This window comes from Ctenopharyngodon idella, chromosome 21 (assembly GCF_019924925.1).
Source record: "Ctenopharyngodon idella isolate HZGC_01 chromosome 21, HZGC01, whole genome shotgun sequence".
Classification (NCBI taxonomy): Eukaryota; Metazoa; Chordata; class Actinopteri; order Cypriniformes; family Xenocyprididae; genus Ctenopharyngodon; species Ctenopharyngodon idella.
Genome location: NC_067240.1, coordinates 22,341,050 through 22,356,215, shown reverse-complemented (window position 1 = coordinate 22,356,215; position 15,166 = coordinate 22,341,050). Strand labels below are relative to the sequence as shown.

Sequence of the window (15,166 nt, the reverse complement as noted above, 5' to 3'; positions counted from 1 at the left end):
ATGACAAACAGGGTAAATTGGTGAAATACTGTTATTGAACTGCAAATTTTTTTATTTATTATTATTATTTTTTTAAATTTTTTTATTTTTTTTGAAGCCAGGAAATCTTTCCATTCTGTCACTGAATTTATTAGGCCTATTCCAAAAACTTGCGGAGGCAGACGGACAGCCACAATTTTTTTTTATTTATCATCATTTATTATTAATGTAAAAAAAAATAAAATAAAATAGTTTACTGTACATGCTCTTAATACACTTTTTTTTTTTTTTTTTTTTTTTTTTTTTTTGTGTACAATACACGAAATTGACCAACAATACACCCATTTTCCACAGAATACAGAGGAAAAATAAGTTAATTTGCTAATGACAGAAAAAGATAAGAAAGATAGGAAAAGAAGAGAAAGAAAATTGAACATGAGGGTAAGAAATTAATTTATACATTAATTACAGTATACAGGACAAAGAATGCAAATTGAAGCTCTAATTGCTTATTAAAATTAAATGGTTGCTTTTTAAAATCTTTCAAAAAAAAGAACATTTGTTGGTGAACTTATGCGGATAAAGATACATTTATAACACGGCAAGAATTGTCTGAGTAACATTATTGTCCTAAAATAATGTCTTTAAAATTTGGTTACATCTTCGTATATTAACATCAATAAATGTGCCAATACTTTTCCACATTATACAGGTGGAAAACAAAAGCTATTCGTCACCTCCTCCCTGTGGCTCCTTTCAGATATTTGAGCTGAGGGAGGAGTGATTGAGGAAACACGCCTCTTCTCATTTATACAACATTACTGGAAAGACTTCAGGAGTCGGTCAGCGGCGCGCATAAAGGCTTCGCAAACTTCCCACAACCATTTTTTTTTCATATCAATGATATTTCTTTTTTAATTTTCTGGACTTACACAACTGCAGAAATGACTCTACCATACTCCCAAAGCGTGACAACACTTAAAAGAGTGACCGTCGAGGAACCGAGCACACGGACTGTCTTGACATCCACTCCTGTCGGGATAAGCGATAGTTCGACGACTTACCGAACGGTAAACCTCGCTGAAGCTCAGCTGCAGCCATCCAGTCCTGTCGGGATAAGCGAAGGTTCGACGACTTACCGAACGGTAAACCTCGGTGCAACTCAGCTGCAGCCGGTCCAGTACATTAACAGCCAAATGGAGGGGAACGTGATGTACGGGGGCGCGCGTTACCTGGTGCCCGTGCAGCAGCGGCCCGCGGAGTCATACGTGTACCTGAGTCAGGCGCCGCGCGTCATGCAACAAGTGTACTTACAGAACGTTCAGCCCATCAGCGTTAGCAGCGTCGACGAGACCGACGTCTACAGACAAGTAGTAAGTGTTAATTTTTACTTCTAACTTTTATTTCGCTTTACAGTAGTATCTAAATGGTTAATGGTTACTTATCAATTATTACTATACGATATTTACAATGTAACTATTTATAGAGATCCAGGTAGTTTGGATAAGTGGAGAAAATTGCCAAAACATGCTGCTGATGCTGTCGTGTCGATACAGCTGTATTGGAGTTTATGTTAGTACATAGTATTAGTTCAAAAGTTTTAGGGCCCCCTAAGATCAGAATTGAAATTTGACATGAATGTACTAAAGTACCAAGTTTTATGTAATTCGGAGTTTTATGAATTTTTTTCTAATTAGCTAATTATAGCTACTATTCTCAGTACATATTTGGTACACAGCCTCTACATACCATGTAGTATGTATATGTTAATTATGTTATATTATGTTATTTCATAATAATCCGGCCTTCAGGTTATTATCTGATGAAATGTGAATGCTGATTTGACCTATGATATTTTAAAGGGTTAGTTCACCCAAAAATTCTGATTACTGATTACTCACCTTCCAAACCCGTTAGACTTTAGTTCATCTTTGGAACGCAAATGCAAATATTTTCGATGAAATCTGAGAGCTTCAAAAAGTTCATAAAGAGATTGGAAAACTAATCCATATGATTTGAGTGGTTTAGTCCAAATTTTCTAAAGAGATTTGATTGCTTTTTATGATGAACAGATTTAATCTAGGCTTTTACTCAGATATAAACATTGTTTGGAAGTTAGTCGGACTGACACCAACAACAAACATGTAGCCAATCAGCATTAGGAGGCATATGATGGTCAAGGAAAGAGAACGAGCAAGAGGGAGATTTGAAGAAAGACTGCAGAAAGAGAGATGAGACACAATATATACATACAAAAGAGCTCAAAACAATATCACTGGAATGAATGTTTATGACAGGGCAAGCACTTTAGGACCCGCATTAACATTAGAAAAGCTTTCCAGCACTGGAGAGAGCTAAGCAGGAAGGCCTAAAAACAGATGCAGAGGCAGCTTTGATTCCGCTCCACATGTGAGTAACACTGGGTTTGAGTGTCATTGATTGTCTGGAGCTGCTGTGCTGTTGGTGACTAACAACAAACTCTTGTTTGTATTTACACTTGTGCACTGTACATTCATTTTTTGTGCTTCCTTGTCGTTTGTTCATCATCTGCGCTTTATTTTTCGTGAAGCATTATGTTGTTGCACATCAGCTGTGATAAACAGACATTCACTCTCACATTGCGTGTGTAACAGTGGCCAGCTAGTGAGAGTTGTGCAGGTAAACCACTGCACACTGATGGCCGCTAAAGAATGCGGTGTTTAGCGTCATTGTTAGTGCACTCACTTCGCCTGCCAGCAGCGATAGGGGTTCGAGACCGACTCGGAGCAGGGTGGTTAGGATTGAAAGGTGAGTTTTGAAAAGAGGGGTGGGTTTGTTTGGGTTGATTTCAAATGTCCTACAGCGTTTTTGAAATATCGCTTACCCCACCTTTAATAAAACACGAATCAACATTGACATGGCTTTTTAAAAATACGTATTTTGTTTGCATAGCATCACATTTCAGTTTACAGTTATAATAGATCCTACTGTTTTACCTTATCTGATTAGCAATCGTTGTATCTAATGTCAGTGTTGCCAAACGTTTGTAACATTATTTTAAAGCAGTTGTTTTCAAAAAGTCAAAACAACAGCGGAATATAGACATTTACACATTTACATTTATTCATTTTGCAGACGCTTTTATCCAAAGCGACTTACAAGTGAGGAATACAACAAGCGAATCATCGTGAAGAGGCAAATAGACATGAGAAGTGCTCACAATACAAGTTTCAGACATTGCTTAGAGTAGCATAAGCTAGAATAGGGAGGGATTAAAGGAAGTGAAAGCATCGATTTTTATTCATTTTATTTTTTATAGAGTGCTGCAGCAATGACGTTTTTTTTTTTTAAGTCAGCATAACCCTGGTTCCCTCGACAAAAACCCATTAAGATTCTTCCGTTAGCTTTTGGATTATTGCAGAAAATAAGCTCTGTGACCAACAAAAATTTATGTTTCTTACACATGACTTCAACGTCACCATCATTAAGTCACACTTCCCAAAAAATGTCATTGGCTTGACACATTAAAATTATTTTGAAAACGTATTGTTATGATAGTCTTTAGATGATACACAATAAATTTGTGTGACAATCGAACCAATGGTCTAGGACAACTTTAACAAAGTAGGTTTTTTAGAAAATTTAAAATGAAAAATTTTAAATCTACTTTAAACCAGTATAGTCTCAAAGAATTCTGTCGTTCAGAAGTTGTAAATGTAAATTTGATTATTATAGTGTGACCTAAAGGGAGGATTTGAGCCTATCCAACCAAGGTGTAGGTTCTACGTGGTTTAAACAGTTCTAGCTCAAACTGTTTTAGGGCAGAAAAAAAAAGAACAAAAATCAGAACAAACACTTTTGCACTTTTGGTGCTTGGACTCCTAATAACAAGCAGCTCCACAATAATTATACAAGTATTTTTAGGTAATTGGAATCACTCAAGTAAATACAGAGTAATATGAACACTGTAATGTAAAGTGTAAATTTAAACCCACATTATAAAAACTTGCATGTAATTAGCAAACCTGTTAAACGGGTCAATGCATGTCAATACATGAACATTCAAATATTAATGCGTTCACGTGAATAGGGGAAACTAGGGGTTAGTTGACAATAGGCACATAGGCTAGGCTGTTCCTCAGTAACTATATTGTTTTGAGTGGTATTTGCAAATAGCCTTTTCCCCTTGTACCTTTTAGATTTTTAGATCTAATTTTAATAAAGACACACCAAAAACACATGAAATCTTTTAAGCATACAGAAAAAAAGTTGTGTACAGTGCAATTAATATTTCTTGGACTTTTCAGCACAAGACAAAACATGTTCAACAAGACTCATTCATGTTTTCTTTTTCTATATTCAGAACATAAATGGACAAACGTCTGTCTGCAGCCAGTTATCCAGTCCAGTCAAGAGCCCTGAACCATCTGAGGTAATAAAATAACACATACTGTTTATGCAAACAGGCACATATTCACTAACATTTAAGGCTGAGTACTGTTTTTATGCAATCATATGGTTAGCACACAAACACACACACCCAAAGTTACCCTTGACCTCTTGACTTTCATGCCTTTACACGCAATACACGAGCAATAGGTACTGTATTACACACACTTTCCTCTAGGTTTGTTCATGCCTCCGGCTTGTGAGATGAGCCAGGAGAACAAGCTTTAATGTAAGCCAGGCTTTAGTCTGTGTGTAGTTGCACGCACATGCTAATATGACAACAATTTATGCATTTGAACACAAGTGCAGTACCTGCAGGGTTTAGGGTGTGTCTCCCAGAAAGAATGGACTCGGTAATTCCCAGAGGAGACAGTGTGTTAACGCCTATTTTGATTGGGCTCGACAATAGTCATAATTTTGCAAGGAAAGTGTTAGAGGGAGTTGCCCTTTATCGCAACTGTTGCTGTCAGCCAGCCTGCAGGTGATAAGAAGATGACAGGTGTATATTGGAAGAGCTTAAATGTGTACTACCAAACAAGCACTTTGCTTTATGTGACAAAATATTATTTTTACATGACACACTAATAATCCCCCCCCCCCTTCCAAAAAAGAAAAATTAGTGCATCAAGAAAACAACAGTGTCAGTTGAAGTTCAGTGAATTGTCATATACATTCAAGTTGCAATTTTGTCAAATTATGCAAACATTTAGATGTGACATCAGCTGCGGCTGGATGTAACCGCTTACAGTTGGGGAGGAGCTGAAAACGGAAGTCGGACACTTTGTTTCTGCTTCCCATAGTGACGCTCGTGCTGTGTTTGCTTACTTTATCACAGATGAAGTGAAATACATGCAATATTTGTCAAATACACAGATGTTTCAGAGACATTTTCATTCAGTACTTTACACTACTTAATACAGCGTCTGTTTGTACAAGAATAAAGTTCAACATAAGCCATACTATTCAAATACCAATCAAGTGGGGTCTACATTTTTTATCAGTTTTATTTTGATAAACATGACACAATATATCATTGCAGTGAAAAGAGCTTTTACTGTTATAATAATGCCGATTTGTGAGCATTAGTGAACTGAAGGTGTCTGAATAAACACGAAACACACGTGATTGTTGTCATGCGGTGAATCCGGCCAGTCGTGAAACAGCTGTATCAGAGCTCGTGCAGCCGCTCTTGAGAAGCTGCGCCGACTGACTCGGCCGACTGCTTTTGTATTGTTTTCGTGGTACTTTGATGCCAAACGTCACAGTGACGTGGTGTTGGCGCTGTCTCAAGTCAGACAACATTTCTAACCGGCATGCATTGCTTCAAGTCAGCCGCGTTTGGTCTGCGCAGTGCTGCATGAAGTCAAACAAGCCTAATATGGAATATGGGCAACATGTGATGTCACTCTCTAAAGCTTCTTTTTTTAATAAATAAAAAAAAAAACACAAATAAATAATAATAATCTTGAAATTTGAATAGATATACCATCTACTCTACTTTCCTGTAACACTGAAAAATAAGGTATTTTTACTTTTTATTTTTTTGTATTGAATTAATCAGTTAGGCCGTGTGTCCACCAAAGCTTTTTTTTGCCAGCTGAAAACACCGTATGGTCTTCTGAAAATGCCTTGCTGTCTACGCTTTAGGCAGCACAGGGCAGCGTTTTTTTCAGTTGAGACCAGTGTAACTAGTATCTGATTTCTCAGATAGTTTGTTTCTATATATAAAATGTCGATACAATGTTAAGTATTTGCTCTGGCTCTTGTTTTTAAATGATTTAGTTCTGTTGTTGTGCTTGTTGTTGTTGACTGTTGCCATTGTATAAGCAGGATGTGGCAGTTTATTGTTGTGGTATTTGTCCCTCCTTCTCCTCCGTTGTGATTGGACGGTTGGGTAAAATGTGACAGTGATGAACATTTTTCAACTCTCGGTGTGCTGAGCCTTTTCTTCATAAATGCAATAAATATTACGATTTGTAGATTTTAATCTGAGATGACATAACATAAAGGTTAATTTATGTACAGGCAAAATGTTTTAAATGTTTAAATTGGCAATATAACATTGCAGTCAATGTTTCTCTCTTCCACTTCGCTTCCTGCCTACTCACTGTCCTATCTTTGAAAAATAAATAAATAAGAAAATAATGTCCGATTACCTGTGGCTGTTGTTTTCACGAGTTCACACTTACAAATGATCAAATAGAGTAAACGAGTAAAATAAGCATATTTGGCACGCTGTCCGAGGGGAGGCTCCGAGCTCGGAATTTAACCCAAACCCAGAGTACACCCCCATATCCTTGGAATAGGAACCAGCTGAGAGTGATGAGTTGGGGTGGTGTAAAATCTTTATTTGAATGTGGCAAAATGATACTTCATTCCACAATATTTCTATGATTAAATCACTGACAGAGACCCCTATCAGCCAATCACTGTGGGCATAGTTAGTAAGCGTGTTGACATCATCCATAGCAACGAGGTCAACCCCGCCCTTTCTCTTATCTTAAGACTTCTTTCTATTCCTTAGTAAAAGTTTGTCTCAGCAGCTTTGTGAATAGGTATTAAGAGGAAAGTTTTAGCTAAGAACTTTTACTACTGTTTAGAAGAACTCTTAGTGGTAAGATAAAATGTTTTGCGAATACGGCCCCAGAAGAAAAAAACTTGTAAGTTGTTATCCGTTCAGGTTTCTAGCAGTTTTGTTTTTAAGACTGTCTAAATGGGCACTGCCAGTTCATTCTGGTTTTAACCCTTGGTCTTGGTCTTAACCCTGCAGGTCTAGTGCCATATAAGGTTGAGCATCATCAGTCTTTCAAAAAGTCAGTCTTTGAAAAGCATTACACTCAATGATTTAAAGAGAGTTGTCATAGGGTTGTGCTTGCAAACATGCTGGGACAGGAGTTGTGAGCACATCATCAGCTTCAAGTTTCGTACACAAAGGGTGGATTTAGTTGTGATTAGGCATACTGTACTCAACACAGAACACACTTAGGTAGTCTGAAATTGTAGGGTTGTAATGTGAGATAGCACTGAAGATTGGTTAGGAGTTTTACATGATGTCATTGAACTGATGCATGCACAGTGATGTATACAAAAATGGGCTTTAGAACAAAAATGGGCTTTAGTCTTATGCGAACAAAATGTAATGCATACTGTAACTTTGTGCTGTGGTTCTTTTGTGTTGAATATCAAAAATTAAAGTGACTAATACAATGTGGACACGTTGGTCAGCAGCAGGCGTGGTGTAATATAGAAATTTGTCATTAGGCCATGCATAATTGCTGAGGTCAGACTTTGTTTCAGTTATATTGAATATTTAGAGTACTGAATATTGCAACATAAAAATTAATAATCCAATATTTGTGTGCATTTCAGTAAGATTTATTAATTGCTCAGAAAATGGGATTTGAGCTGATGAGTGGAAACATTTATCAGGAAAGTATTAAACGTGTGCAAGAAGAAAAAACATTTATGTTATCAGAGACAACCATGGTCCATGTGTAAACCTTAAATTAACGAGCCTTAGATATAATAAACTTGTTTGTCAGGATGGTGCGTGTAATTACAAATACTGTATAAAATATGCGTTTAGCTGACAAAAGTCCTATCGAATCCACTGAATGATGTCAGCAAACAGTTCATGCTATTTGTAGTAGTTGTCACGGGTGTAGCAAGGATGAGGAAAGGTGAGGATTTTTTAGTCTTTATTCCATGAACATACAAATACAAGAATAATCCAAAACAAGAAGCCAATAGTAATAATCCAAACAGTGAAGTCACAGGAGACGCAACAGCTTTACAACAAGAACCGTATTGTTCCGAATATAAGATGACCCTGATTGACCCGGACGACCCCCCCCCCCCCCCCCCCCCTTTTTCAAGATGTACCTTTTGGGAAAAGGCTTTTTGAAGACCAAATCTTGTATTTTATAAAGAAAATGCTTTTATTTAAAAATATTTGTCATATTGCATGTTTTTTATTTTTGTATTGAATGTATGGTAAATACTGGTAAAATGTACCAACGCATTTAAAAATGCACACTTTTTGTGTTTTAAGACTGTCTTTTTGTGCTCACAATCATCTAACATTACACTCTGACACACCATATTTTTTAGCACACTCGTTTTACGCGTATTTGGCACCACCTATTGTATTATTGACATGTCAAATTCTAGAACCTGAATATAAGACGAACCCGTTTTTCAGATGAATTTCTAAGAAAACTACTTGTATTCAGAACAATACATTATAAAGACAATGACTGACAAACACTGACTGAAACATGGTGGTATATATTTATATATATATATATATATTAGGGGTGGGACGGTTCAGATTTCTCACGGTTTGGTTTGTATCACGGTTTTAGTGTCACGGTTTCGGTACAATTCGGTATGTGCTATGTTCAGTAAAAAATAGGAAAATTGTCAAATAAAGATAAATAAAATAAAAACAAAAAATCTAACTACAAGAAATAGCACAAATAAATACATGAGAGCTAAGATACAAATAAAATAAATAATGCTTTACAGGATTTTCAGGTATCTAACAGCTTTCAGGTACAGAAATTGAATAAAGTCATCATATATAAAATAACACTGCATATAAACTTCTTTGAATAGTTAAATAAAGATGAAACATTATTAAAGTTACAAAAGCTATTCAGTCAAGAATGATTTCTTCGTGCTTTGTCGTTCGATTAACATTAAAACACACGGAGCAGGAATATTAGACTGCTGTCCCTTTAAGACATAATTCAAAGATCCAGTACACTGATACTGATACACATGCGTTGTCTGTCTTGTTTTTCTCCTAAGACACAACCTACTATGTTTGTTAGGATACTCGCTAAGATGGGCACGTTGACATAATTTTTGTGTGAATTTGTCCGTTTAGGTGCAAGACTTAAAAGAGAATTTGCGCGAGAGTATTTAAGCGCTGTGAACGGCTCTCCATGTACGCACTTCGGATGACTACACACACACACACACACACACAAATCTCCTCACAGCGCGTGCGAGTTCTCTTTCGCGTCTTACGGATGAATGTTTAAATTGGCAAAGTTTAAATGAGTTTAGTTTAAACACAGATAACAATGTGAGATGTTCAGGTCTCACCTGTGCTGGCGCGCTATCAACACCCGGTGATGGCGGCGTAAATGACTGGTCATAGAGCTTTCGGCACGTCATTGAAGATTTGTTTACAGTGACTGTTTTGTCCATGTTCTTTTGATCATCGCTGTTGTAACGTATTGGGAAACTAGAATGCATATTCATCGACTGAAACATACATTAGCCATATCCGTTTGTCTGTTTTGCACGTTGTTTTCAACAAACCATGTGTTGTCAGATTTGGGATGAACCGCGGTTCGATTTTTTTATAGCGAACTGTCCCACCCCTAATATATATATAGTTATATATACAGGAATTCAAGAGACTAATGAGGAACAGGTGTGTGTGTGATGAGTAACTATGGAAACAAGATGGCAATGGAAACAAAGGAAACAGGAACTACACAGAAAATGAAACCAGAAACATCAAGGCAACAGAATAACAAAATAAGAGGCCTTGAACATAGACACAGAGGAATTGTGACAGTAGCGGGTTAAGCTTGCTATTTTGTTGACTATTATTTAATATTTCACTTTTATATATTAATTCTCTGCCATAGTTTTTCCCAAAGGAATTGTTTTACATAAGTTTCAAGTTTTTAATAATTATATTTAAAATTCATTTTGGCTTATACATATTTTCTTTAATAAAAGCAAATTTAGAAATGGCTTGTAATTATGATTTTATACATTATTGGTAAGACTTAACTTGAATTAAACTCTTCAACTCATTTCTTGACTGTTTGACTTTTTCCTATTATTTGACTGTTTGACAGCTGACTCTGAAAAGATCATGATTTAGGCTTGACTCTTGCAAAACAATAACTTAGAGCAAAATCTGAATGCAAAAACCTTGTTTCTTTGTCAAATTGCTGAGGGATTACAATATGTAAAATAAAAAAAAAATACAGTTAATATTTCCATAGTTCTTGGGTGCATGGGAGCATTTGAATTGGGCTTTTTAAATCCTAGGAAAGACCTTAAATAAATTGGCTTTTAAAATGAACCAGAAGGACTCAGGATCATGTGATTATAAACAGAAAAATTATATTGAAATATTCTTATGGAAAGATTCTTTGTAAAGTGTTTCAGTTTATTTTCGTTTAGAACAATCATCACCTAATGATTAGTTTGGAATGATATTATTTACAATAGCCAAAGAGAACTGATCTTTTTATGATGTTTTATAATGGTAAAACAAAACAAAACAAAACTGCAGTCCCTCTATGTTGAATCTCTCATTTACTCTGTATCTCTTTTCACTAACTTCCTGTGGTCAGATACAACTTTAGTTTGAAAACCGAGCTCCTCCTTCCTTTCACTGTAGACCAGAGCAATGACCTGCTGTTTTTACACTGGAACAGAGAAGCTTTTGGCTCACACATTGACCTATTTTTGCACACAGTAAGGTATTGTGAAAAGCAAAAGGCAGAAAGGACATCCCACAGTAGTAGTAATGATTAGTAGTGTCTTCTCATAATTCTTGGGAACTCGCTTATCAAAAGGTTAGATAAGATATACATGTTTGTTTATATTCACATCAAAGTAAAGGGACACTTTAAGCTAGTTCCTGTTTTTGGGTAATTAATAGGTGATAAAGTAAATCATTTTGCCCTCTCAACCGTATGTACATTTCTGGAACATGTGAAAAACAAGAACACAACAACATGTCTGTGTGAATGGCCTTGGACTCTACATATCATATAATTAATTTGATTAAAATTACTAATCAAATGACAGCCTTAGTGATTATGGATTCAAACTGACCCCTACAGTTTATTTAAAGGCTAAGAATTTTTCCACATTTCCAGTGCAGAGTTACTCAATCCTGCTGTGGGAATAGAGGTTACGATATTACAACTGAATGAAATTTGCATATAAGAACTAGAAGGGAGTTCAGGTGATCTGGAATTACTCCCAGAAATCTTTTGTGCATTGACTCTTGACAACCCATATATAAAGTTTTTTTTTATTTTTTTTTTTTAATACACACTCTTACTCATTATGCATAAGTGGGAGTTTATTGGACTTCTAGTGATACTACCTCTAGTCTGAGTGAAACTAGAAGCACTAAACTCTATTATGTGTCCTTGCTTGCCGTGTGCAGAACCTGCTGCAACTTGTCAGATGGTAAAAGTAACTAATGTCCAAAGTACGTTTCAATCATTGATGATTTCTTATCTTCCTAATCCTGTAAGAACACACCCAGACGCAATCTTTAATTCACGCAACGCTGCATTCACTCATGCACAGCTAATCCTGTAAAAATCACAAGTTTAGTAATATGCGCAACTGTTAACAAGCTCGGCTCTTTGTTGTAGCAGCTTCAAACCGGTTTCGGCACAGCGGTCTCAGTTGTGAGTCCACACACCCAATTAACTCCGTCACTGCTGGTCTTTTTGCCACAGAATGTGTGGAATGTTCTCAAGGCCTGACACACCCGCTGTCAAAAACACTTGTCTTTTTGTAAGTGCTCTCAAAACAGATGCTGACGCTGCAAACACCTAAATGAGTATCTATTTTTATAGTACTTTTGCTGCATTGCTAAACATGCAATTTTTTCTGAATGCATGGGACAGAGCAGAGACATTTGTAGGATACTTACTCCAGTTGCTCTTCTGGTAGAGCTTGGTACAGTTTTATTTATTTATTTATTTTATTTTTTATTTTTTTTGCCCTCCGGGTCATCTAGTGTTATGCCAATAGCCAAAAATAGTAAAATAATTGAATAAAAATAAAATTATTATTATTATTTTATTTTATGTTTTTAATAATAATAATAATAATAATAATAATAATAATTTGTTACATTTATATAGCACTTTTCTAGGTACTCAAAGCACTTTACATGTGGAAGGGGGAATCTCCTCAACCACCACCAATGTGCAGCATCCACCTGGATGATGTGACGGCAGCCATATTGCACCAGAACACCCACCACACACCAGCTTATTGGTTGAGAAGAGACAGAGTGATGAAGCCAGTCAGTATATGGGGATGATTAGAAGGCCATGATTGACAGAGGCCAATGGGCAAATTTGGCCAGGATGTCGGGGTTACAACCCTACTCTTTTCGAAGGATTTTTAACGACCACGGTTTAACGTCTCATCCAAAGGATGTTTTTGCTTTTTTTTTTTTTTTTTTTTTTTAGAATTATTGAGACTCTAATGGGATTCTAATTATTTAGGCTTAGGAGTGGATTCCGCTAATATACATCTGTATGCTGATGATACAATTATTTATGCAGCAGCATCTTCTTTAAATAAAGCTCTACGAACTTACAAAATGTGTTTAATGTAATACAACATTCATTGTTACAATTAAAATTAGTTTTAAATTTAAAAAAGACAAAATATATGATTTTTACACTCATTCTAAGGAAACAGATATAGTAATTTCAACTTTAGATGGCACACACATTGAAAAAGTTAGCTCTTATAGATATTTAGGCATATGGTTGGATGGAAAACTAGCTTTTAACGTCCACATTGATAATTTATTGAAGAAGCTTAAATCAAAATTGGGGATCCTTTATCGCTTAAAAAATTGCTCTCTCTCTAAGGCTAGAAAGAAACTAGTGGAGAGTACTTTTTTTAATCTATAATTCATTATGGTGACCTTGTTTATATGCATGCGGCTTTGTAATTATTAAGGAAACTGGACTCTGTCTATCATGCGGTGTTATGTTTTGTGTGGTGCAGAATCACGCACACATCACTGTATACTTTAGGAGTCTTTAGCATGGTCAGCTTTACAATATAAAACTCTTAACTTTTTATACAAACAGTTATGGTACTAGATCATGCTTTAGATACATGCTTTTTCCTTTTATGCCCCTAAAAATGTGATTTATTTATAATTAATATATTTTCTTATTTTATATAATTTCTTATTTTGTGTCTTTTAATCTTGAGGTGAAGTCTGACCTGGGTGTGTTTTTGGTAAGATTCACCCATTCACTCCTAACATTTTTAGTTAAATTTAAGATAATTTTCTCTTAAAGTAGAAAACCAATGAATGATGAGGACCAGAATCATGATTAGAGAAATTAAATCAGTCATCTTGGTAAATGACTTATAGTTATGTCAAGATGATTAAAATTTAAACCTAAAGATTTATGTAGTGTTTAGTTATAATTCTGGATGAAACCAGACCCTGAGTGAATCCTTTTGTGATTCTCTTTCACAGATCAGTGGAATCTGGCCCGACCACTCCGACACACCTTGAGTTCTGGAAGTTACCGGAGAACTGACAAAACTGTTGCTCTGTGCCTTGCATTCTGTGTCGTGCCATCAGTCATTTTACAAATATATATACAAATAAATTTGACATGATTTTCAAAAAATCAAAGCAATGCCAATCATTTAAAAAAAAAAAGTTAATATTGGCCGATAGCATATTGCGTATCTCCACTACTACTAATGCTTTCTAGCAGATGACTATGCACAGAATGCAAAATTTGCATAGAGACTTGCCCATCAGCAGCTTCAGTAGCTGCATGTGCCAATTTTTTTCCCGCTGCCCTGGAGGCCTTATACCTTTATGGTCCACTTAATTCCCAGCATGTAGTTTTATTTTATGCGTTTAAGAGTATTGTTAGAGAGGTCACTCATGAGTGTCTGATCTGGATCTATACACATGGGTGTGGTGTTTAACTTACTATTCATCGAGGTGTGGACTGACTGATTTCTCTCATATGTCGTTGTCTGTCATATGCATCACTCACAATCTACTTTAAAAAATTTAACACACACTTGTAAAAGTTAACCCTCATTTCAAGTATACATAGATAGAGTTTGTTGTTTGTTGGCTTCTTCTAAAAAGTTTCCTCCATTTTGACAGTTATGTAAGAATCATGTTTTGCATGTGTCAAGAAAGAGCAGTGTTGATCCTGTAGCTGATTTGTTTAATATTACACTTTGGAGTATAACATCTAATAAAATTCATGTAACTCAACTAAAGTTGTGCACTCTTACTCCAAGTATCCTCTCTTCACATCCTGTATGCCTTTTTCCAGTCGGAGTTGGTGGAGAGTTCAAGCTTTCGGGAGGAAGTCGTGGACTTAAGAGAAATAAAGAATGGCTTCTCGACTGAGATCAAGACCGAGGTAATCGAGGTGGAACCGGTCGCCAAGCTGGACAACCGCTTCTTTGGTGAGCTTCTTGCCGAGGTTTATCGCAAGAACTCCGATATTCACACCTGCATCTCCGAGCATGTGGCGAAGATCCGGGGAAGGTAGAGCACGTCCTTCAGCATTTTAATGCTTTTTGCAGACTAATTCATGAAATGCCATGCTTCTATTACAATATTGAGATATACTGTAGTTGTGTTTCATATACTGTAAATTGTGTTTCATTGTGTTTTTAGTGAATTCCTCCTTGTGTGTCTTGAAGGAGAATTTAAATTAAAGATTTGCATGCAGATAACAGCCATTAATTTTGTCAACCACTATCTAGATGATTGAAGACTTGACACATAATGAGAAAAACCTATTACAGACCAAAAGGAAATCTCAATCTCTTTACTTAATCTACAGTTACTTTCCCAAATGACTCATTAGAGTGATCAAAAACCTGAAACCTCTACGCCTTGTCTAAAGCTGTCTAAGAGCAATGCTCAATCCAGTGATTCATGGCGAGTTAAGAGGTTCTG

At 36.0% G+C, this 15,166-nt stretch overlaps 1 protein-coding gene across 1 annotated transcript in view; it reads left to right on the top strand.

Annotated features, from left to right (window-relative positions):
- Positions 1 to 767: 767 nt before the first annotated feature.
- The window catches only part of pof1b (POF1B actin binding protein), a gene marked incomplete at its 5' end in the record, with an annotated part of 29,281 nt that continues 14,882 nt past the window's right edge, over positions 768 to 15,166 (top strand). Inside the window, 3 exons of the mRNA XM_051878891.1 lie at positions 768 to 1,352; positions 4,322 to 4,390; positions 14,532 to 14,749. Coding sequence (XP_051734851.1) covers positions 768 to 1,352; positions 4,322 to 4,390; positions 14,532 to 14,749 — 872 coding nt within the window. The remainder of the gene's footprint in view (positions 1,353 to 4,321; positions 4,391 to 14,531; positions 14,750 to 15,166) is intronic.